This window comes from Mixophyes fleayi, chromosome 2, assembly GCF_038048845.1.
Source record: "Mixophyes fleayi isolate aMixFle1 chromosome 2, aMixFle1.hap1, whole genome shotgun sequence".
Lineage (NCBI taxonomy): Eukaryota > Metazoa > Chordata > Amphibia > Anura > Limnodynastidae > Mixophyes > Mixophyes fleayi.
This window is the reverse complement of record NC_134403.1, coordinates 247,260,437-247,286,896: the sequence shown is the minus strand read 5'-3', so window position 1 is coordinate 247,286,896 and position 26,460 is coordinate 247,260,437. Positions and strand designations below refer to the sequence as shown.

The 26,460-nt window shown below is 42.7% G+C and overlaps 1 protein-coding gene across 7 annotated transcripts in view; it reads right to left on the bottom strand.

Annotated features, from left to right (window-relative positions):
• ANKS1A (ankyrin repeat and sterile alpha motif domain containing 1A) overlaps positions 1-9,170 on the bottom strand; it is a 139,942-nt gene extending 130,772 nt beyond the window's left edge. For 6 of the 7 annotated variants that reach the window (XM_075195748.1, XM_075195753.1, XM_075195749.1 and 3 more), the window contains exon 1: positions 8,955-9,170. In XM_075195748.1, the coding sequence (XP_075051849.1) occupies positions 8,955-9,127 (173 nt within the window). In that variant the 5' untranslated portion in view covers positions 9,128-9,170. Of the gene's footprint in view, positions 1-5,884; positions 5,893-8,954 lie in introns of those variants that run through there. The other variant, XM_075195754.1, reaches the window with a different exon arrangement.
• Between the last annotated feature and the right edge of the window lie 17,290 nt (positions 9,171-26,460).

Genomic DNA, 26,460 nt, shown 5'->3' with positions numbered 1-26,460 from the left:
ATCAAGGAACTGGAAATGTTCTGCATGAAGGAAAGATTCCTTAACAGTGTTCAAACCTTGCTAAGCATTACAGAAAGCAGCTCAGTGCAGCCAGAGGAGCTTCAACAAATAATAATGGGGATGTCAATATTTTTGGAAGCTATGCTTTTTCAAGAAAAATGTTCAACTAAGTAAACTTTGTTTACATCTGAAATACCACTTACTGCATGTGTGGTATATTTCATATATTGATTTTAGATAATTTCTATAATGAATGCAGTAATTCCGAAATTGACACCGCACATATCTATCGATCTCCGCTCCGCACTTTAAACCTCCCTCTTGGGTTAAAAAGGTGTATTTTTTTTCAATTTGGTCAATGTCACCCTTGAGAAAGTTTTGCTCTTAGTACTGAAACATTGTAATTCACCTTTCATATGTCCTTTTCCTTTTTATAAGATAAAATGAATCAATAAACTAAGAACTTTTTCCACTTTTTATGCTGCTATGCTGGTGCCATTAGCACATTATTGTGATGACCAGGTGTGTTATACACAGTAAATTATTGAGCGATCATACTCAAGTCTATACACTGACATTTTTTTGGGCTACTTTGCCAGTTTTGAAGCAATTAAATAATTTTTCCACCTTGTGAAAATAAGTAGGCAGATGCCTGCTTAGTTTTACAAGGTGAAAAAAATGCATTCCTGCCTCCAAATCTGGCAGTTCATTGAAATCACTGAACCAACCATTCCCACAATATTTCGGAAAAAACAGGTAAATCAGATGAAGGTTCCAAGAGACTAACATGGTGTCTTCCACAAACGCCTCTGGATTATTGTCCATAAGAAGAAAATGCTCCCCCCATGTTTTAACCAAGATACCATCATGCTGATCCCATCTTTTCACAATCTGCAGACAGAATTCGGGGTTAAGGGACCATTCCTTGAGGTGTTGGGAATGCACGCTGAAAAAAATATTCTGCTCTGCCCATCGTATGATGCTGCCGTCATTTTCTCTAGAGGGAGCTCTTGGCATTTCCCTGGACATTGAGGTAAACCACTGCCGCGACATTGTCCAGCTAGACTTATATGGTTCTTCCTCGCAAAAGCTAGTGTCCTCTGACTAGTGAGTGTTTAACACTGCTCTCTGACTTTTTTGGTGTCCAAAGACCAGGAAAGAGGCACTGAAATATCACGGCCCCCAGCCCCGAAGACTGGTGTCTATTATCACAACTATTCAACCCCAAATTGTTAAGGGGTGACTCCTGTTAAGGTTGTTGACCCTCAACAACCAGAGGACATTCCCGAAGACCCTCATACCAAAATGAACAGACATAAATCTGTGAGCTAACAAAGACTTTTCTAATCCCTGTAAGGAAAGGATCTTGCCCTCTGGAAAGAATACATTCTCCAGCTGGGTGTCAAACAGCAGCCTGAGAAGGTGTTCAGTTGAATTTTTTGTAGTTGATCAACCCAGGAGATACCAAGATCCAGGCAGTCTCCTGTGAATTGAGATCCCGCCTTGATCAGCAAATTTTACCAGGTAGGGAATAACAGTCACACCCCAGGACCACAGAAGGGCATCCATCACTGCCATGATCTTTGTGAATACTTTTGATGCTCTTGCTAGGACAGAAGGTAAAGTGAAATTGAAAACAAAGGGCCTAAACAGAAAATCTGAAATGGCACAGGGTGTCCTTCCCAGTCTGGGACATGCAAAGATGTATCCTTTGATGTCCATGGACAACATGAACTAGTTCTGTTCCATGCTCTTTATAAAAGAACTCAAAGGGGCGTATTCAATTGTTCCTCCGGCTGCCGGACAAACGAGCATGGAAATTCAGCGAGTAAACTACCGTATTAACGGTTTTTACACTCAATATTACCGTATAAACGGTAATAGTTTTAACGCGCTCGTTTTTCCGGCGGCCGGAGGAACAATTGAATACGCCCCAAAGACTCCATCTAGAATCTGTCTACCAAAGCTAGACGATTCAGAATGGATTAATCTTGTTTTTGGAGAAAGAGAAGATCTCAACCACTTAAGCTCTTCCAGGACCAGAATGACCAACAACTGAATAGCTTCCTGTAGTGCAAAACATTTTGGTTGGTCTATAAAAAGTGATGAAAATGGGTCTGGGTGAGTAGCCTGCCAGTCACGCAGATTGTTTGTCTGAAATGCTGAGAACTGGATGGTTAGCTAATCAGGCCTGCTTTCTGCTCTGCTGACCTACACAAGGACAAGATGGTGCTCTTGTGAACTCTGTGTCCATCTACCAGGCCACAAGCCAGAGATCACAGCACGGCAGAGACAACGAAGGCTAAAATACTAGACCCAATAGATGAAGAAGAGTAGTCACTGACACCACCAGGCTTCTTCAGAGGCACCTGGATCCACTTACTTCTGGGTGGATGGCATTGCTGCTGAAGTGTGTCTTTGCTGGTGACTATTGCCGTTCCTCCTCACTGCTTAAAATGGATCAGGACCGCAAGGAAGCAGGCAGAGCATTGAATGCAGGATGTTTAGCTCAAGAAAGAAAAGCTGGGGAATGGATTAGAGACTAGCCAAACCGTATAACATACTTAAGCACTGTCACATGAACGGGCTGCTTGTAAATTGGAAATGTACAATGAATGCATCAAAACATGTGAAGAGAAAGTCATTAGTAAATAGAAAATGAGAAACAGAAAGCTGTTCTAAATACAAACAATAAATGAAAATAAGACACTAATATTATCAGGTTACTTAAAGAAACTGGGAAGATGAAATTGAGGCCATAAACAGAAAGTTGACCATAAATTATTTCAATCAAGAAAAAAAAATATCAAATATGTTGCATTGAGATTATTAAAGAGGAGCATTAAAATACCTAAAGGGGATTCACATTATTTATTGCTATTGGCCAGGCAACTTGACAGTGGAGGAAGTCTAGTTGATCAGGTCACCACATAATTGGATTTGAGGATTATGTGAATGTCTCACATGCAACCTGTGACACCCTTTTCTTGCAGGTAGGTCCCACTGTTACAGAGCCTCCAACCAATTACAATGAGCTATGTTATTTGCCCAGTGCTATCCTTCCATTTTAAGATTGTTAAAATAGCTAAGTACATAAAAAACCTCAACATTCGTTATATTTATGGGTATCTTCATAACAGAGTTACCAAATATTATAGACCATTAAGCCTGAAATTAACTATGGGTAAAATATTCTAAGATATTCTAACAGATATGTTATAGAAACTAAACTGAGAGCATTGTTTTATGACATACTGGATAAAATTGCTACAGCACTAACATAAAAGTAAAAATTAAATTAAAGCTTATTTAGAGATCTGAAAACTGACATTCCAACCATGAAATATGTAAAAAAAAGGGAATGGGAAGGAAAAATGTTTCCAAAACGTTTTAGATTGAATTTTCTCCTGTCAATAAAGACATGTCATGATTGTGTCAAGACCACTTTACCATGGATGTACACTACATGGCCAAAAACAGACACCCCTTATAATAAATGTGTTTGCCACTTCAGCCACACCCATTATTAACATATTCATAAAATTAAACCATGCAGCCATACAGTCTAAATAGTCATCAGCAGTAGAATGGGTAGAACTCAGTGTGCACTGTTACAGCATGCCACCTTACCAACAAGTCAGTTTGTCAAACGTATGCCCTGCTCAACTCTAAGGGGGTAAACTTATCAAGCGTTTTCGGTAATTATGAAAAGTGGAAATGTTGCCTATAGCTACCAATCAGATTCTAGTTATCATTTATTTAATACATTCTACAAAATGGTATCTAGAATCTGATTGGTTGCTATAGGCAACACCTCCACTTTTCAAACCCGCCAGAAATTCGCAGCTTAATAAAATTTACCCCTACATGTTGTTTGCTCCTAGATATTTCTACTTCTCCATTAAATGCATTAGAAATAGTAGGAGTAGCCACAAAAACAATGCAATGCATATGCAACAAACGATTGAATATGTGCATTTGGCCCCCTGGAATGTGTACAAAAAAAAAAGTGACCAATTTTACCATTGGAAACTTAAACACATTTACATTCAAAGCCAATGATACATGCCTTGATGGATGCATACATAGAGAAATTAAAAGAACTGATATGCACAACATTTTTTGGTCCGCATAGGGAGACTGTTCTCATTTGAAGGTGCCACATAACATTTCCTAGAGGGAAATAAAAACCTCTTGCAGTTATGCCATACCTCTCACTATTGTGAAAGTCTCCTCAGCGGACATCGTTAAAGGAGGCATAGCCATGTCACATGGAGACAGCCATATCCCTCTTCTGCAACACATCTGCCTAACCCTATATGTCCTGCAGTGAGGACGAGTTGACTCCTAAGAAGTGGCAACCAAACTAAGTCTCAAGATCTGAAACTTTAAGAATGTCTCACTCGCGAGACTATACTCTACAGTATAGTGACAGTCTGACAGGAACTCCCAGTGCAGCAGACTCATTCTGATTCACTATCACAGTACAAACTCTTGCAACGTCGGAGAGAGTCGATGATCCTTTGTATCTGGCCTGATTCGTGCGAGTCACAAAAGATTACTTTGTGTATCTCGTGTTGTGCTATTCAGAGCAATAGTGTACATTTACATAACTGTGACTAACAAAGAACACATACAAATATTATAGCGCAAAATGCATTTAGTGGTGGAGTAGTCACAAAAGTAATGTAATGCATAAACACTGTGGCACTTCATAATGTATTGTCAACTACCCACAAAAAATGATACTTAAAAATTCCAAAAAAACAAAATGTAAAAATGTGTAAACTTGACATAAATATATTAAAAATAAAAAATAAATAACAGAAACAAAAAAAAAATATTATGCCCACAAAAAGAGGTAGGAAAGACCTTCTATGACCCTGCATTAAACATTATTTAAAACAAAAATGACGCTTGTAGTAAGAAGCCATCAAATGTTTTAATTGGAAATACCAACCCAGGCTTGTAAATAATTGCATGGGCATTGCTCTGTCACTCCATTGCATGCCCCCTTCACATCAATAAGATATGCCGAGACCACTGACGAACAGGATAAAAACTGGCAGTGATGAGACCAAGTTCTGCCCAGCTCTCATACAGATTTAACACACACTTCCTAGTCGATTATTTACATACTAGGTACATTGCTTTAAGGGTTTCCTCATAAAAACATCCAGGTTTAGAAAAATATGATTAATAGTCTCATCATACAAACATTAGGTCAGATTGAAAACAGGTCATCAGGCCTATTTTAAATAAACGTATACATTTGTATAAAGTTAGACAAAATTGCTATCGCATACAACTACAATTTAAGAACACTAGTCCCTTTGATTTCAATGCAGTATTCAATCTGAGGTCAGAGGAGCAGATATACACTTGTGATGGCATCTTATTAAATGCCTCATCACCAGATACAAAATACAACATTTTAGACCATGGTAAAGAGGTGACCGTGCAGAATCTTTTTTGCAGAATTTTTTTTACACCAGAAGGCTTACCATACACCTAATGTTCCAAAGTACACTATATATTCAGTAACAAAACATTGAAAATTATTTAGCTATAAATGTTCATAAGAAGAAAAAAAGCACACAATTATTTTACATTATATAAGTCAAACTGCAGAAAACCCAAAAAATAGGGTCTGTAGAGATGAGCAGTTTTAGCTTGTTTTAACAGACTATATTGACACATGGGGTCATTAATCATAGGGCCTAAAGCTATGAAACAAGCAAAATTTACCTTTAGAAAAACATGAGAAGATTGTGCCTGTACAACTTCTTACATTTTTATAATTGTCTTAATCAGTTATTGTGTAAACAGCAAGCATATTTAGGCATAAGGATCAATGATCCCTAAGCCTGCAGCATTTACATACCTGCTAACTTCACTCTTTTTCACAGTGGGATAACACAGCCTCCTTCATTTCACACTTACTTTCAAACTGCAATTACCTAAACTGAAATAATTAACTGGAGTTAAAGGTATTTCTTGAATAGCAGTTAATGAATTCTGATCGGAGCATAACGGGTGTATTCACTGTAAAAAAGTGATAAAACCACTTGTCTAAGCAAGTCGTAAAGCATTGCCACTATAGTTCACATGGTATTTTTTTCTAGTCAACAATTAAAGTGTATTAAGATTTAGTAATGCTTCCAAAACAACCTTAATTATGGTGGCTATTATGAAGAAGAAATGCTTACTGGTGTGTTTTGTTTTGGTTGTTTTTTTTTTTAATTTTCTAGCAGTTCTTCTATAGTGCCTACCATTAAGTCCAAGAGAGAGAAAGATTCAGTAGATATTCTCATAATTTACAAACAAATATTCTCCCATATCACTCTGAAGTGCTTCCCAACTTTTTTTTTTTGGGGGGGGGGGGGGGAGGGTGTTCGAAAACAAAGTACCAGCTGACACCGGATACATGACTATAGTTTCCTGACATAACTTTAAAAAAAAAAACCGATTCAGAAAATTTGAGCCACAAAAGTATGTGATTATAAATAAAAGCTAAGGTAGTTAGGGGACACTGTTTTGTTAACATGTAGTTCACATTTCACAAATATTCAACTTGTGACACCCAAGTGTTTCCGAACACATTTTTTTGTAACTCATTGCACTAACGGGTATATTTACTAAGCTGCGGATTTGAAAAAGTTGAGATGTTGCCTATAGCAACCAGATTCTAGTTACCATTTAATTAGTATAGTCATTGCCAAAAGTTAAGGATGACACAAATATTATTTTTCAAAGTCTGCTGCATCACTTTTTTTAATGATGGCAATTTGCATACACTCCAGAATGTCATGAAGAGTGATCAGATGAATTGTAATTAATTTCCAAGTCCCTCTTTGTCATGACAATGAACTTTATCCAAAAAGCAACATTTCCACTGCAATTCAGCCTTGCCATAAAAGGACCAGCTGACATCAGGTCAGTGATTCTCTCGTTAACACAGGTGTGAGTGTTGATGAGGACATGGTTGGAGATCACTCTCTAGTGCTGATTGAGTTAGAACAACAGACTGGAAGCTTTAAAAGGAGGGTGGTGCTTGAAATCATTGTTCTTTCTCTATCAACTATGGTTACCTGTAAGGAAACATGTGCAGTCATCATTGCTTTGCACAAAAAGGGATTTACAGGCAAGGATATTGCTGCTAGTAAGATTGCACCTAAGTCAACCATTTATCCGATCAACAAGAAATTCAAGGACAGAGGTTCAATAGTTGTAAAGAAGAAGTTGTGAAGTTGAATCAGCTGCAGTATATGGCCACCACAGTGCAGACCTTGCTCAGGAATGGCAGCAGGCAGGTGTGAGTGCATCTGTACGCACAGTGAGGCAAAGACTTTTGGAGGATGGTCTGGTGTCAAGAAGGCCAGAAAAGAAGCCACTTCTCTAGGAAAAACATCAGGGACAGACTGTTATTCTGCAAAATGTACAGGGATTGGACTGTGGAGGACTGGAGTAAAGTAATTTTCTCTTATGAATCCCCTTTCAGATTTTTTGGTGCATCTGGAAAAACGCTTGTCCGGAGAAGAAAAGGTGACCGCTACCATCAGTCATGTGACATGCCAACAGTAAAGCATCTTAAGACCATTCATGTGTGGGGTTGCTTCTCAGCCAAGGGACTGGGCTCGGGGATCAAAACATTGAAATTTTGGGTCCATGGCCAGGAAACTCCACAGACCTTAATCCCATTGAGAACTTGTGGTCAATCCTCAAGAGGTGGGTGGACAAACAAAAAGCCACAAATTCTGAAAAACTCAACTCTACAAAATTACAGATAGAAACTGATTGGTTGCTATAGGCAACATCTCCACTTTTTCAAACCCGCAGTTTAGTAAATATACCCCTAAGAGTGGAATGAAGTGAAACAGATTACAAACATTCCAAATTATTTTCAACAGTCAATTGAGCACATTTTTATTTCATGCTTTAAAGAGGAACTTAATCCCAAACATAACAATTACAGAGGATGGTAAAGTGTATATCATGGCTTTTCTTATTATATTTAACTTCAGTTAAAACCTATGTAATAAGAAAACTGTTCAGATGATGTTTCACTGCAATGTTTCTGTTAAAGTTCATGCCACTGAAAAAGAGCAAAAAAAAGTTTCCTCAAAGAAGCAACATATGGTAGAGCCTACTTTTTAACCATATCAACTTATTTACATTCCAATTCCAGAAAAGCATTTTATGATCATAGAAATGTTGTTACTCCTAGTACACACACAGCATTTTAGTGTCTATCTTAAGAGACCCCAACTAAGCAAAAGCTGACATTTTATAACTTATGTACAGTTCATCATCCTTTACATGGTTCCAAAGATTTCATAGAGCCTGACATATGACATACATGGGAACAGTAGCATAACATCACTCCACATTGTTTTTTCAGCCCCACTTTTAAAACACATTTAATATGATACAGAAGAAGATGGGTCAACTTTCAAATCAATTGTGATGTGGCTAAGTTAAGGTTATGCTGAACCAATAGAGGAACAAACCTATAAATGAAAGATGGGGGAAAAAAAAATATTCTCCAGTTCACCATTAATTGAATCAAAGCCAAGGTCTTGGTGAGTGCATAATTATGATGGAAGATACAACAACAAAGTCAAAAACTTAACAGACAAACATCAGGCCTATGTATGTTGAATATATAAATGAAATATAGTCTATATTTATTATTCTTCAATTTATAAACCACTATGCAGCACACTACAATCAACTGGATGACAAACAAGTAACATACATTGACATGAAACACAAGTGTTTTTGTTTGTTTGGCTTGGTTTGTTTTGCTCCCAAAAAAAATAAAGAGACACGGAAATGAAATAATGTAGAGTTCATGTACAGTTTGGGAATACCTGATTGCCTATTATAGTAATTTTTAAGTATTGAGTTAATCAGATAACAAAGATATGGCTTTATTAGTATGCATATAATACCTGAGTAGACTGCTTAGTGGGTGACTGGTAGATCCTCCTCCAGATGCTCCAGTCCCACCTCCCGCCGCTCCACCAGGACCAGCCCCACTTAACCGCTTACCCCCTAACAACCTTTCTACCGCTGCCCGGTTACCGGTACGGGCGGCTTCCAAAAGCTCCTGCTCTTTCCCCATTCCGCCGTCACCCCGGCAACCACGCCTCCGCCGCCACTTCCGAGACGAACGTACATACGTCACACGCACATTCCCAAAAATCCAATGTCTTCTATTCCTGTCGTAAAGCCGTGACACGCATTTTAGCTATCGTCTGAAACAAGCAGCCTCATACTGCTCAACTCAATAAAGTTTGTTGAAACTTACAATAAAAGAAACACATTATAACATGGCCTGGTTGTAGAACTGTGTTACAAAGGTGAACGATTTACTCCTTTTCTCACAGTGGCGCCATAGGCTTCTAATTTCCCACTTTGTTCAAACTGCCTGAGCTGAATAATTAACTGAAGTAAAATGTATTTTTAAAACAAATTAATAAATTTATTATATGTTATTGCAATTGTAAAATCATGGGCAGCACAGAAGCAGACTTATAACGCAGTGATTGCCATGGATGTTGTTATAGTAATATTTCTTATAACATTAATGGAGAAATATATTATTTTCTACCTATATGTAGATAGTGTCAATACAAATTTTGATCTTTTTCTTGTGATATAGCCAGGGGTGGATTGGGGACTTAAAGTGGCCCTGGAAAAAACACTAAGTGGCCTGATGTAGGAGGGCCAAATAAATAGTAGACAGGGTGAATAGTAGGCATAGTTATGACATCATTAACCCTGGCCACAACGGTTTTAGGCAAGCCAAATGCAATATTCATTGTAAGCAGAGTCCGCCTGTAAGTTGGCGGAGCTAACAACCAAGTAGGCAAAACATTGTACATGTAGGCGGAGCAAACACAAGTAGGTATAGTCCGCACAACAGTGGGTGTAGTACATGCATCATGTGTGTGAGTGGAGCGGCTTAATCCAGAAGCAGGAAGTTCCCAGGGTTAGCATTAATTTTAAAAAAGTTGGGGCTCCCACTAGTTCAAAAAGTCTCCCTAACAGTATAAATGAAAAAATAAAAAAATAAAAACATTGCTTCTGCATACTACTATGGTAGTGTGTGCCCCAACCCCGAAGAAGAGGTTCCACCCTCCAAATGGCCTCTATTTCTCACAATCCCCTCTTCTTAGGGTTAGAGGTGGGATTTCAAAGATAAAAAAAATACATACTTTTAAATAGAACTGTGCACACTAGCATGAACAATTATTTATTTATTTATTTTCAAATTAAACAAAAATACTCCCATGGATGCACCATACAAATTTAATTGCAAGGTTCTGCATGTATAATTTGGCCAGTATTAGTGATACATATTGTGACATAAGCACTGGGAAAGAGCTGAATGACAGAGGTATATGCCCCAGGCTTTCTGCCTAGTGTACATTAAAACCTCAGTGAGATTGTTCATGTGTGTAGGAAAAACTTCCGAAAGTGTGTTTCTCAGCTGTAGGAAAAATTGGTAAGGGTCCCTGGGGTTATGAGTGGAGAGAGGGGGTGGGCTCCATTCATCAGGCCCATTTCAGGTCTTCTGGGCCTCCAGTCTAACTGTAGGCTGACTTGCAATTGCATCTGTGTGTGGGTGTTTAAAGAGCAGTCAGGCTGGACAAGTAGTCTTTCAGACCTTGGGAGGCATTTGGATGCCTCTTGAGAAACTCTGCAAATGGTTACCGCCATACAATAGAGAGAGCATCCTAGTGACCATCATACAAAGAGCATCCTAGTAACTGCCATCCTAGGGAACGTCTTACATTACAGAGGGCATTCTTGTATCTGCCATACAATGCAGAGAGCATTTTTGTGTCCACCATACTGTACCCCATAAATGTGTGCAACCAGTATGTATGCCCCTATATGCAGGGCCTAATTATCCAATACTCTGTCTAGGCTGCAGCCTAAGGTGCAAGATTTTTGGGGTGCTCAAAGTTGTGACAGGGAGAGACACTGAACCATTAATAACACCCTCGTTACATGTATGCACCTAGTGTATGTATCCCTGGTTTTTGAAAAATTACTTACCGTAAGATGTCCATGGACACAATTAACTAAGCTGCATAGTATGTTACAATTTACAAATATTACAATCTGTTGTGGGGAGGGGGGGGGGTTTAACCCCTCTGTGTCGTGCTGCCCCCCTAGTTTTTTAACTCCTTTGTGCCATCACCCCCCCCCCCGTTTTTAACCCCTCTGTGTCATGCTGCCCCCTGTTTTTTAACCCCTCTGTGTCATGCTGCCCCCCCTCGTTTTCTAACCCCTTTGTGCCAAGGCCCCCCCCCGTTTTTTAACCCCTCTGTGTCATGCTGCCCCCCCTTGTTTTTTAACCCCTTTGTGCCATGCCCCCCCCCCCCATTTTCCTCCCTTTACTTACCTTTCCTTTTCTTCTCTCTTCTTTCTTGGTCCTCTCTCCTCCATTCAGACTAAAAGCCGGGCGTGACATGATGACGTCACACCCGGCATTCAGTCTGAATGGAGCAGAGAGGAGGGAAGCCGGCACCGCGATCACGTGAGTATGTTTATTTATTTTTTTACCTACCCCCCCCCCCGCCCCGCCGCTAAAAAACCAAAACATTTAGCTTTGAAAAAAAAATAATTAAAAAAGAAATCGTCGGCGCTAGGGCCCGTTCCGAACCCCCTGGCATGCCCGGGCCCGGGTAATTAGTACTCGTCCCCCCCCTCTCGGCGGCCCTGGCTATGATACTATTATATCTCTGTAATGTTGATATAAGGAAACCGAATAACCGTTATTAACAAAAAAAAGACTTCAACAGTATAATTCATGTATTTTATGTGAACTCTACATTGACACATTAGTCTGTTGACTGATGTTTCTACCGTAACTTAATCCTGATTCTGTGGTACCACTGACATCCATCTGGGTGGACTTCATCACTGCATGATGGAGTGTCGTGAAAGCCTCCACAGCCCCCAAACTACTCATCAGCAGACAGCCTCGCAATTGCAAATGTACTTATTTTTGATATTGTGTGTATTTTTGTAAAGGAAATATCTTTATTTCTGAGACCAGGGGAGGAAATACATTTTGTTTTGACATTGCTAGAGGAAATGCATTATTTCTGAGGTATATATCTGATGCAATAAGCATTTGTTGAGAAAGTCGTTTGTGTATTTTGTTGTAGAGAAATTAATTGTTTGGGGTTTTGTACTTTTCTTTGGGAATTTTCAAGTGGAGGAAATGTGTATTCTGCAACTGTCTGAAGAAAGGACCCATGTTAATCTCATGTTAACTAGACATATTGATGTGTAATGTCCAAATACACCTGAAGGCACAGGAATTAAATTCCTAGGATTTGCAGTACGGGTCAGCAGATGAGGAAGCTGACTGCGACAGTGACCAGGAGGAGACGTTAACACCAAACCTAGAGGTATCTGCAGTAACATCGCAGAACACAGCACCTCTTTCCAGCAAAAGTCCCCTCCCACAGAGTGAACCAGTAGCGCAAATTCAACAGGGTGATCAGGGTAACTTTTCTGTATTAATACAGCAGCTGGGGTCCCTGGGAGACAAAACAACTGAGGCGGAGCAGTTGCTTATCATCGAGTTGTGGCGCAATCGGTGGGCACAGCCTCCTGGAGCGACCCGTGAACAGTCATCTGCTGCACCCAGATTGGGCTCTCTCCACTTTACCAAATTTGATGACACTGTTGGAGATATTGATGGACATTTGCAGGTGTTCGAAATGACTTGTAGCCTCCATGACTTGCCCAAACAGGAGTGGGTAAAGTATCTGGTTCCCACGCTACAAGTTCATGCAGTGGAAGCTTATCGCGGAGTGGTCCCAGAGGACTGTGCGAACTACGATGTGGTAAAACAGGCCCTCCTTAAGCGCTATGTTATTACCCTGGAGACCTACAGGCAGAAGTTTCAGGACTTGGCTAAAAGCACCCATATCAGCCATGAGGAATTTGCCAACCAGTTGTGGCAGTTGGGAATAAGATGGATTACTGGATCTGGTGCCCAGTCCTGGAAAGAATTAGTGGACTTAATTTGGACAGAGCCATTTCACCGCCATTGCGCCCTGGAGGTGAAGGAGTGGGCATTGTACCATAGCCCGGCACCCCTGGAAAAAGCGTCCCAGTTGGCTGATCAGTATGTGGCAGTGAGGCCACACTGGCAGAAGCGCCAAGTTAACAGCCAACCCAAAAAGGACTGTACAATCATGGGAACACCTCTCTTCTACTCACCCCCAAAAGAAAGTACCTAACTCTTCGGGGACCATTCGCCAGCTACCGCCCCGTCCTGTCCCTGGGAGTTATCAGAGACCACCGGAGCTCAGGCTGGAGAAGAAATGCTACAACTGCGGGAAAACCGGTCATTTAAGGATGGACTGTCCCACAGCCAAGCACCCCAGACTCGTTCCCCTCATCCGAATCCTGGGGCCCGGGTGACTTGCTTAACTGGCGAAGGTGTGCTATTAGAGACTGTTTCCACCCCTGCCAGCCCAACGGAATGTGGGGTGTCTGAAGATGACTTGGAGGGAAGAGTCTCCTGTGTGTCCATAAGAAACCCCCAAAAACATGTGGAGGAACCTGCAGCAGGTTCAAGTGGGACCCCTGCCGGGAGAAGGACTGAGAGACTCAGGGGCATCCATAACTGTAGTGAGCCCCCAACTTATTGAACCTGCTGCAGTATTGAAGGGTCGCATTGTCAAAGTTACCGTGGCAGATGGACTGGAGAAGGAAGTGCCTGTAGCAAGAATGTATCTAGACTGGGGAGATGGCTGAAAGTTATAAGATGTTACCGTTATCATCATCATCACCATTTATTTATATAGCGCCACTAATTCCGCAGCGCTGTACAGAGAACTCATTCACATCAGTCCCTGCCCCATTGGAGCTTACAGTCTAAATTCCCTAACACACACAGACAGACTAGGGTGTATTTGTTAGCAGCCAATTAACCTACCAGTATGTTTTTGGAGTGTGGGAGGAAACCGGAGCACCCGGAGGAAACCCACGCAAACACGGGGAGAACATACAAACTTCACACAGATAAGGCCATGGTCGGAAATTGAACTCATGACCCCAGTGCTGCAAGGCAGAAGTGCTGACCACTGAGCCACCGTGCTGCTCACCGTTATGGATGGCCTCCCAACTGATTTGATCTTGGGCAATGTTGTTGGTGGTGGAAGCCAAGCTGCTAAACTACAGTCTTCAGGATCTACACCTGCACAACCCAGCCCAGAGGAAAAGACCACAGCTTCTATACAACAGTCATCACCTGCAACCAGAGCTTCAGCCAGCCCAGAGGAAAAGACTACATCTGCTATTTCTTCAGGAAACAGCCAGCCATTTGCCTCTGGAAAGACTACGTCCCCTAGCAACGCAGAGGAAGTTGTCTCATGCCAAACTGATCTTGTGGGGGAGCCCGAAGATGCTCCTGTCCCTACCAGTATGCCATCTCCAGCGGTGAGAATAGCTGACCACAGTGATCCCCTTTGACTGACCCCACTTTGACTGACCCTAGTAATCCAAACACAGACCCCCCCCCCTCTGCAGCATATCCTGACTTAGAGGATAGTGAGGGCTGCAGGGAAGAGTTCAGGGCAGTTCAACTCTCAGATCTCTCACTGGAAGGCATGAGGCGCCAGGCTGACGGCAGCCTGCCAGCGATGGAGGTGGGGAGTGTGACCTTGCGTAAAGGGTTGTTGTACCGTGTATCTGGGAAGGTATTTGGGGATAGACCAGTCCAGGAACAAGTTCAACTGGTGGTACCACAGGGCTTTCATGCACAACTGATTTCAGTTGCCCACGAAAGCCCTATGACGGGACACCAGGGAAGAGACCGAACACTGAAGCGCCTTACACAGAACTTTTTCTGGCCGGGAATGTCTACTGACGTCCGGGTCTACTGTAAGTCCTGTGATGTCTGTCAGCGTCTTGGGCACCCAAGTGCTCATGCTCCCCTTAGGTCCTTTCTGACAGGATGGACCGCCTATGCCACCCTGTCTGTTGTTGCTGGGAACTGGCTGGGCTTACTTTGCCACCGTTCCCTTACATTATCCAAAATGCGCCCTCTTGCCACAGTAAGAGGGGCTTACAATGCTGTCACCACTGAGCTCCTTTATGGCGCTCAGAACCACGTTCCTTCTGGGTAACTGTCACTGCTAGTGTACTCCTGTGCTGGTACACTTGGGCTGGTAACTCCAGACCTTTTACTATGGATCAGGCTTGCTGTGGATGGATGCCCCCTGGCCTATCACACTGACCAGAGCTGCAGGGTAGCGTCAGATTAGTGGTACTGGAGAGCTGGGTCCAACCTCAGGAACAGCCGCTGAACGGATTAGATTTAGGGTCTAATCTGCAGGTCACAGTATTACAGCAATATTGAAGAAGTTGTCAAGCAGGGTCTTGAAGCAAAGAGTGATGTTTTATTTCACTCAGGTGCCCTGACAAGGAAAGTTTCACTGATTAAAGGTATCAGTGGTCAGGTCAGATGGAACAACAGAATGATACTGTAACGAATACTTACCCCTCCGCGCTCCCCCGCCATTCCTTCGGACCCGGAAGCCGAACTTCCGGGTTCAGCGGTCACATGACCGCTAAAACCTGGGCGGGGAATTCAAACAGGGCTTACTATAAAAATATCGCTCTGACACTTGGTAAGTGTCAGAGCACCTTACCTGTTCCTGGCTCCTGATCCCTGTTCCTTTTAGTGCCTGCTCCCAGTGTATTTGACCTCCTGTGTGCCGACCCGGCTTGCTGACTTTTCTGGATCTCCTTTTGCCTGTGTACCGTCCTGACTTGCCGACTACTCTGATTGCCTGTGCCCCTGACCCAGATTGTTTGACGTTCCTCTCTCTACTCGCATATCTGCCATACCTGTGTACCGACCCGGCTTGCTGACTACTCTGGTTGCCTGTGCCTTGACCCGGATTGTCTTACGCCTCTTCTAACTCCTCTCTGTATCCTTCCGCTGCACCTGCCGCTACACTACTTCTTGAGACGAGCCTGAGGACCGCGACCTGTGTCTCCCGGCAGCTAAGCCCATCCCGCCTTGCGGCGGTTCTTGGTGAACACCGGGATTTCATTAGACTCCGCACCCTAGACAGCGCTAATCAAGAATAGTCAAGAATCCACTTAATCCGTTACAGTTTAATCTGACCATGGATTCGGCAGCTAAAGAACTACTGGAGCATTTAGTGGGATGAATGGACAAGAGGCTAACCAAGAGCAACTTCTAAAATTCCTTCAGAGTTTATCTATCCGGTTGGATGTTGTTAAGAACACCTTGGTGGCCACCGGACCTCCTTCACCAGCAGCTGTGGCTCCGGACCAACCCCCTCCGGTAGCAGCAGCTTCTTCCTCTCAATTGCGGATACCTAATCCGCCTAAATTCGATGGAGACCCTAAATTTTGCAGAGGATTCTTAAACCAATGTTCCATTCAATTTGAGCTGCTGCCCGGGAATTTTCCTTCTGAGAAGGCTAAGGTGGCCTATGTGATATCGCTGCTGTCTGTTCAAGCCTTAGCATGGGCGTCACCGTTATGGGAGAGGAATGATCCCATATTGCATAATTTCTCCACCTTCTTGTCCACCTTTAAGAAGATTTTTTAAGAACCAGGAAGAGTCTCCAACGCTGTTACTAGTTTATTGCGTCTTCACTAAGGCAACCAGTCTGTGGGTCACTATGCGGTTCACTTCAGAACTATTGCCTCTGAACTCCGCTGAAACGACGAGGCTCTTATGGCTTCATTCTGGCAGGGTCTTTCAGATCGGATTAAAGACGAGCTGGTATCTCAAGAACTCCCTACATCTCTGGAAGATCTCATCTCTCTCTGCGTTAAGATTGATTTACGCTTCAAAGAGCGTAATTCCGACAGGTGGAGGGGAAAACCCCCCTTAAAAATCCTCCGTGCGCCTCTGCCCTCGCCTCCCAGTGTAGCGGTGCCAATACCAGAGGGTGGGACCATTCTCACGGCCAGCCTGACACAAGAAGAGTATCACGATTATTTCAACTCCTTATCTTCTTACAACATGAATCTTAATTGCCAATGATATTCAAAATATTCTGGGTTAGGTTGTCAGTCCAGATTTGAACAGTTTTATAGGTATTCTCACTTATGTTACACACACTCGTTGGCACATATTCTTTATGTTTGTTATGTAAAAGATCAAATTACCTTGTAAAAAATACATATTTCCTGTGATCTAATTTAACAAAATATAAAGAGTAATTAGAGTTTGAAACCATATTTCACACTCTAATTACTCTTTATATTTTGTTAAATTAGATCACAGGAAATAGAAGTGATTGTTAAATCAAATTCTGTCCACAATATGATAATGTATTATGCTAGGCTTCGTATGACAATGTGATTGGAATTGGATACTACTACTCTTATTAGCTATTAAAAATCAAAAGAATCGTGACATGTCAATCAATTAACAGTAACCTAAATGGCTTAAAAAGAGTGTCTGTATGTCATACCACACCACTTCGGCCACTGAATTCATAACAAAGGATTATTATGGCCATATGAGCATGTACTGACAATTTTGAGAATATTGTCTGCAAAATCATTCTGTGCATGCCCAGAATCAGGAAATACATCCTTGAACACATCCCAGCCACGTCCGAATCCAGCTCCGATCATCTGAAAGTTACTAGTTTTTCTGCAGCATTTCTTGCTCCAGTAAAAGGGTTAGGGTAAGTCCTAATCAGTAGTGTTGACAGCCTCGTATGCATGCCATAATATGTGTTTGCAATCACGAGCAACTGTAAAAATGTATTTTATGCTCAGTAAACATTATCAACATTCTAATAAATGTGATTCATGGAGAGAAAAACACTTTTTCATTACTGTTTTATCATTAATGTCAGTATTATTAACAGGTGAGATTGATTTAAGAATATATGTATTTTCCACTGTGTTCTTTTGCGCATATATAATCCACATAGGTCTTGTGTAGTAGAATACAGCAGACCTGCCCCCAATTTCAAAAGCACACGTATCTTGCGAAAAATGTGGGTTTACTACAACTGAGTTTGTTGATGCTATATAGTAAAGCTATAATCCTTTTTCAGATTATACACTTTTCCAAACTTGAAAGCTCCACTGCCACCTTGTGGTTGCTTAAGATAATTGCTTCAAATTATACTGTTAACATGTATCTCCACAGACAACTCATGCCAACTTTCTAGAAATGTATAGTTAACTTTAAACACTGATCTCCCAATGTCATAAAAATCACTTTAACAATTGTAAGCTGGGAAGTTTAGAAAACCCTCAGAGATCTTGTTAACCATTTGTGTAATTTTTGATATAAAATAAACTTTCTTTCATTACCATATGGCACCCTAAATGTGAAACCGACTAAATCAGCTCCTCCTGTGAACTTCTTTGGCACCAACACCACCCACCATTTGCAAATCAAACCCAGGCATGTGTATCTTCCAAACCAGTTGTCACAGTTATCGTCACCCAGATCGCAACAGTACTTTCCCTACTACCCAAGTCCTGCCGACTAAGAATCATGGCTATGTTATGTTAAGGTCTATCCAATTCCTGTTGACAACCTTCAAAACCAATATAACCGCTAAATTCAGGACAACAGTTAAATAAATAAAATCTGACTTGACAGATTTCTGCTCACGTACATACCATCTTCAAAACAAGATGAAAGAGTCTCCTACCATAATGACCTATTATCTGCCCACGATCTACTTCAAGATAAAGTATTTGCAATCAAAGACAAACTCACTGACATAGAGTACAGGACCAAGCCTAAAAATATTCAAATAAGATGTATTCTAGACTCTAATGTTGACCTCTACGTTTTCGATACCGCTTTAATACACAAATTGTTTCCACCAGCATCATTTAGAGATCTTCCCCTTAGATAAACACACTCTACTTAGAGTGCATTTTTCCATATTAAGGAACAGATCCTTAAAGTTTCCTTACCATCCTTCCCTATCTCTTTGGGCAACCTTCAGCTTTTTCCAGATATTTCCTCAATCACTCTTGCAAAACTCTGACTTGTTCGTGTCAGACGCAGTCTCCTCACTGTCTATACGTGCCGGGGACAGACGCCTGACTTCCCGGCGGACATCCAGATTTACACTAGGACGCTTATTTCCTCTGTTTGTCGGTGGTCAGGTGCATCTAACCGTCAAAGTATTCTGCAACCTATCAGGGGCCACCATTAGGTACTTCTGGCACCTCCATCCATCAGTCTGATGCCAGAGTATTGGTTTCACCAGCTCCAGCGTCCTGTTCCCTGCTTCCTCCTCTAGTTTGTTCCTGACTTCTCTCTGTCCTGCGATTTGGCTCTGTTGTTACCTGGAATCTGACCCTCAGCTTGCTTCTGACCTCCCCTCTGGATCGCCCTTCTGTACTGTATCATCGTATGGCTTTTTGACCCGGACCGCAGATCATTCCTGTATCTCACGCTGCCCTGATTACTAACTGGGAGAACCGCGACCTGCGCACTTCACGCAGCCAAGCCATACCTCCTTGCAGAGGTCCCTGGTGAATACCGGGGGTGCGTTAGACTCCGCGCCTCCCAGATTAGTTGTGCCAACAATCAGGCAGTGGCATCCTCTAAAAGGTCATTATCGTGACACTTTGTCAAATCACCACTGCAAACATTTAATATAGATGGGGATTTCTGATAAAATTCATAATTCACAAAGATGTAATTTTTACTACAATCACATCCAGCACACCAGCCTCCAAAGCCTCTATCCATATCAGCACGGAATGGTCAACAACTGAAGCCTGATCATTTCTCCTTCTCCTCTATTCTTTTTCTTATCACGAAAGACTAATTTACCAACAACTTTTGTTAAGACTCGGTCCTTATATTAATTTAGGCCTGCAGTACCTCTGTGCCACCAGAGCTGCTGCTGTTATACCTGGACAGTTTCTCCTTGCCTGCAAGGGATTAAGCCCTCATCATTTGATCTGGATTGTGATCACCTGGGGCTGGCCTTTTTAAGACTGCCTTTTCCCACAAATTGGTGCCAGTTCATTAGATTCTGCTGCTAGGCTCTCCATAAAACTCCTGTTTGGATCCTGACTTCGTCCTGGCATTTGACTCCTGCTTTGTTCCTACATTGTGCACCTCCTTGTCAGGTGCCACCCCTCTTCCATATGGGTAAGGCCGCCTGTTTGTGTCCCCGTCCGTCTAGTAGCCCTCTATTTTATGTATCTCGCTGATGGCTATGTTGGAGGACTGCGCCCTGTGTGTCTCTCGCAGCAAAACCCATATCTCCTTGCGGGGGTTCTTGTGAAGACCGGAGGCACGTTAGATTCTGCACCTCCCTCTTGAACCATGTCAGCGCCAGTAGGTACATTCCAGTATCTCAATTTTGTGACAATATAATCTGGCCATGCCTACAGAGGGCACAGATGAACTGGCTGCCCGTGATTTGCTCATCTATCCTGCGTGGCGAGTCTGTAAGGATTGCCAGGGTTGGTGTTTGGGGTAGCAGAGATGAAGGAGTGCAGCTGAGGCTGCAACATCAAGGACATTAAACAACATGATGTTGTATAGACAGACGGCGAGATGGCAGCGTTAGGGCAGGATCAGGGCCATGAAGGAGTCGCTGAGTGCTCACAAATTTGGGTGTGGGCAATGGGGTAGGGAGAGGGAGAAAAAGAGGACATTGTCATAAGAGAGAAGTAAGACTGAGTTGGAGAAGCTGGAGATGACTCAAAAGCTGAAGACATCTAGGTCAAGGTAGTGACCATTAAGATGGGAGATTACATCCATTGGGTGAGGCCATTAGAGGAGTTTAGCATTAGAAATTTAGACAGTAGTACTGTTGGGTGTCAATTCGGATGTTGAAATCCCAAAGAATAAGTGAGAGGAGATGAGCAGAGAGGAAGTGAGAAAGCCTGATGTCACTGGATCACTGATAAATAACTTATGGTATAAATTTATTTAAAGGAAATAGCGCAGGGCGCTTATGTATATAATTGCAAATGTACTTATGTTTGATATTGTATTGCACTTTTTTAGTAGGAAATGTATTGGCCAGGAAAGGGATTTGCTTTTGTTTGTAACCTTGCTAGAGGAAATGCATTCATGTCTGAGGTATATGTTTGATTTCTGATAAGCATTTGTAAGTCTGTTGTGTAGTCTAGAGGATGTCCTCATTAAGGCTAATTAAGTCTATTCAATGTGAGTGACCAACACTTGAATGCACAACAGGAGGCCATCACCTGAATGCAGGTCCTGTTAGACAGCCAGAAACTCTAAACAATGGAGACAGAACTCAGGGTGATGTGGAAGTTAAATTGTGTTAGATGCAAAACTAGATTATATCCTGACATCTGATGGAAATCAAGTTGATATGGAAGTTCAATTGTTAGATGCAAAATTAGATTACATCCTGAGATATGAGGGAATATTCTAGACGGGTTGGAGCCAGATAGGTCCAAGGGGCTGGCTTACCCCTGCTAGGAGTTATGTCAGAACTGTATAAAAGGTGAGCTGTTTGAGCATGTAATATATCATTCTTCTGATTTCATCTGACCTGCTCACTGGTACCTTTAACCAGTGAGAGCAAATAAGCGTCTTGCTTCAAAGACCTGCTTGAAAACATCTTCAACATTGCTGTATTCCTGTGACCTGCAGATTAGACCCTAATTCTAATCAGTCCTCCGGCTGTCTCTGATGTTTGGACCCAAGCTTGTCCAGTACCACCGCTCTGCCTGCTACCCATGCAGCCTGGTGAGTGTAATAGGCCAGGGGGGGATCCATCCACAGCTTCCCTGATCCATAGTAAGAGGTCAGGAGTACCAGCCCAGGTACATCAGTAACAGGGTTCACTCACAGCATCAGTTACCCAGAAGAAACCTGGTACTGGATGCCGGTAAGGAGTCCAGTGGTGGCTGCACATGTAAGCCACTCCTACTACAGCAAGAGGGCGCATTTGGGGTAACAAAAAGGGAACGGTGGCAAAGTAAGCCCAGACGGTTCCCAGCAACAACAGGCAGGGTGGCATAGGCAGTCCATCCTGTCACACCAGACATCAAAGTTTTTGATGAATTGTGAGGCGGAGCAAGGTGGATAGTAGATATCAGCTACATGGAGGTGAAGAGGAAAAAATAGATGAATGTAACAAACTTCAAAGGAAGAGAAGAAGAGAGAGGGAGACATTATAGCTAAATTCAGAAGACAGTCGGATGCATACTCGACCACTGTGATGGTCACCAGAACGAGAAGAGTGGGTGAAGAAGAGGCTGCCTGAGGAGAGAGCATTGGTGGGAGGAGGTGCCCAAAGAGAAGATAAGGGCTGAGAGACAGAAGGAGTGGGAGAGGAAACGGTTGTGGGGGGTTGTGAGTTTGTTGCCTCGGATCTAGTATTCCAGAGTGCACAGGAGAAGGGGAGGCGGCAGAGAGCTGGGATGGGAATAAAATTGGATGGGTTGGAGGTGCGAGGAGAGTAGGAGTGTTTTGTAACAAAGTGAGTGAAGGGTATATTGGTGGTGCAGCGATGGGTACATTTACAGTCACAACTCTTTCACCCACCCCAATCTCTCTATACTTATATTTAAAAGTTTTCCTATTATTCATTCTATCATATCTCGTATCATATCTTTTCTCACTCATTCGATAACTATTCTTTAGATGAAAATAATATTTGTCCTTTCCTTCATCCAATACAACCATTCTAATTCTTTTTAAATCTTTCTAAATTCTTCCCTTCTCTCAAACATTCTCATAAACCAATTCTCAATACTTTATCCTCCAGCACACCCTTATTCATGTTCCACAAACTTTTATCTGTTTTTCAGTATACAATAAATCCCACATGTTAAACAATCATTGTCCAAAAACTGACACTTTCCTTTGCTTGTTGTTCTTACTCACATCCAGTCTGTATACATTCATTCCTCTATCAATGTGGTATGTTACTGGTACTGTTTTAATATTTTATGTGGTTGCTCAGTCAAAGAAAAACCTGTTTCCACATATGCCCAGTCTCATCCACCTTACCTTCACACTTCCCTGCAATCCCAGTTTTTTCATTATACAAGTAAAATTACCTACAACCACCACAAGTATCCTTCCAGGCAAACAAAACATCCCTATCATTTATTTTTGCAGGTGCATACACATTAAATATTCTGACTTTCCACCCTCTGTCCTTAACAGGAACTACACACCTCCTCCACAAAAATCTCAAATTCCAATTAAAATAGCCATCCTTTTGTGGGAGGTATTGTAAACTAACAGACTTAGAAGGATAGTATTTCTTTGCAGGTGTTCCTTTTTTGAGCCTCCTTGTTGACCAGAATGGCTTTCACTTTAGAATTAAAACCCATAACATTTAGGGTTCCTGATTTTTATTTCTTCATCCCATGCCACTAAAATGGCAAATTTCCCCAAATGTAACCAACTCCTCATCCACATATATCTAGGAGTCGGGGTGGTGTAGATAATGCAGGGCACATGGGGGTTGGGGGTTTAGATAATGCAGGGCTCTCTAGATTAAATCTTTAAACAGTTTGATCTTCTGAAAGCAAGGATATTGGGTTCCGCTCACACCCTTATGGTAATTTGTTTTCACCACTGTAATATCTAATAACTTTCTTTTTTCTCACTCTGTCTCTTTTTCCTTCTTTCTCCTCCAACTCACTCCACATGATTTTATTAGTGCTCAACATCTTAGCAGTACTTATCAGGTCTTCTATAGTTATAGGGCCTAATTCATTAGGGATGCCCATGCAGATCCGTGCCGTAATTGCGCAGTGCGTGCCCAGAAACAAACTATACGCCAGAGAGCACAAGTGTATGCAATTCATCTTCATACGCAAATGATACTTACAACAGCCTACAATTTCATGGGCGGCACGGGGAGGGGAAGTTGCATATTCATGTAGGAGCACATGAAGGAGGGAATACCCACCTCTCCCACTTGGAAACCCCAGAACTCACCTGATCCCGAGGGACTTTTGGACTCAGCACTTCCGAGATAACTCCTTTGAAAGCTGACTCTGCAACCTACTAAGATACAAGCACAGTTAGTAGTGTCCCAGCGGACCACCAGGAGGGAGACACTGCAGTCACCTCTGCGGGGCAGCTGCGATTGCTCTGGTCTGACACCAAGGAATGTCCACGTCTATACAGACACACTCCTGCCAGAGGTCACTACTCACTCCATGAGGGCAACAAGGAAATGTACATTTACTCACCCTCCTTCGGCCGAAACCATCCTGTCTTCTGTGTGGCCAGCAATACCAGTGAGTGAGATACAAAAGACATTTGCTTTCCCACAACATCCCCTCTAGGACTAGTCGATGTAGTGGACCACCCGGACTATACAGTCCTATCAGCACACGCAAGACTTAACAACAATCTGTCCTGCACACCAAACTGACCGGTTTCAGGTGTAGTGCTAGTCTACTAACTAGATAGCCACAATTCGACCTTTTGGCATCTCAAACTCATGGATACCCCACTACTCCACCTCCCGGTGAGCTACTCACAATTCCTTGGGGCTACAGTAGAGTCTAGCTCCCCACTACTATGAGACACAAACCGACACACAGGCCCAACTGTGATCCTGCAATGCCAGAGTCCACTGGATCAGAACACTACAGAGTGAGGTGCCTCAATCTGGAATTGTCAGTGGTCACTGCTGGAACTCAGGTTAGACACTCACGGCGCTCTGCAGGATACACAGACTGCACTGGAACCATCAGGAGCCCCTGCTGGAACTCAGAAAGAGACACCCAATTGGAACCAGCAACTTCCGTTACTGGAACTCAAAAGAGTGGTGCTGCATTGCCAGGGTAAAGTCTGTCCGTCGAACCTAGAGCAAAGTTCGCACCTCAGGGACTTAAGGGGCTAGGGGACCAGAGCAACAGGAACCTACCTTTAATGGGGGCTTGACTCTTGTATTATGCAAGGGAAAATAATATACAACTGACACCCCAGGGTATTACCTCGACACTCCTTGAGCAACCACCTCACAAATGGTTCTCTTGTGCCTCAGGCCTAATGCCTGTCTAGTGCCTACGCAAATACTTAGAGCCTAGTGCCCACTCAAATAGCCAGGGCCTAATGCCCACTAAATACCCAGATCCTAGTGCCCACTCAATGCCCAGAGCCTAGTGCCCTCTCAATACACAGGACTTATTGCTCAGCAAGCCAACCTGGTGCTCAGGCCTTGTGCCTGCTGTGGAAGGGCAAGGGTATAGACAGGACAGAGGTGCTGGCGTTTGCCTGGGAGGGGAGGTACCCACAAGGGCCTTACCTGTCTCTGGGTGTCCCCAGCTGGCCTACATCTCACCCTCTGCTGCCGTTCTCAAGGGCTGCTGCTGTGGTGCTTCTGTTCTTCTCTTTGGGATCTTCTTCCTCTTCTGAAGCAGGGGTGCTCTTAGCCCTGACAAGGGCTCCCCGCTTCCGGCGTCTTCTTGTCTTGATCCCGTCGTCTGCGGCAGCTGCAGGCCAAGTCGCTCGCAGCCCTGACAAGGGTTCTCTGCCATCCGCAAGTCTTCACGGTCTTCTTATCTTCATCGCTCTAGCTGCTTCCTTCCATGACGTCTTGCTCCATCTCTCACTGATGACGAACTCCAAATGGTGCCTGAGATGATGGCTTAAATAGCCGCCGGTGCGCTGACACCATGAGACATCATTCTGCCGTTGCATGGCTACGCAGCAAGCCCTGATTGGCTCGCTGCAGCGTCAAAATTCAAGCAGCTGGGCAAGAAGCCCTGATTGACTCTCCGTACCGGCCATCAGGGAACCGAATTGCTCCCAATTCGCTGTCAGTATCTCCGGAGAGCCAACGCTGCAGTGGAGGAACTCACTGGACTTCCAAGTGAGTCCCCCACATGCACATAGTCAATTTACATTAAGGGTGTGCCAAGCTCGAGCACCGTAGAACTGTCTGATTCAAACTTTGGGCATCTCTAAGCTATATTTTTTCAGTCGTGTCGCTTGCACTAGCTACAGGTGTAAGTGCTGAGTGATAGTGATGAAGTGTATGCATGCTAGAACATGTGTTTGCAATCAAGTGCAACTGTAAAAATGTATTTTATGTACAGTAGACATTAATCTTGATAAATGTATTTCATGGGGGGAAAAATTTAAAAAGTAAACTTTTTGCCGATAATTAAATGCTTTTTTTTTTTATTTCTGTGCATTCTGATGGGATTTTTTTTCCCACATATGTATTGTACATATCCAACAGTGTGTTGTGCCTGTCGCAATATGGCAAGTGAGGTATCAGCAGAATGTACCTAGATCTGTATTCAGCAAGAGTCATGTGGCTCAATTTGCATTCTCATGTTTTTTGTGCCCTCCGAAGTTTCTGCAAGTGAAGGAATTTGTGCTTTCAGAAACCATTTTATGAAATGATTTTCATTGCTAGAAAATAAAGGGTAAACATTTATATGTTGGATTATATGACCTCCCATGTTTGCTCT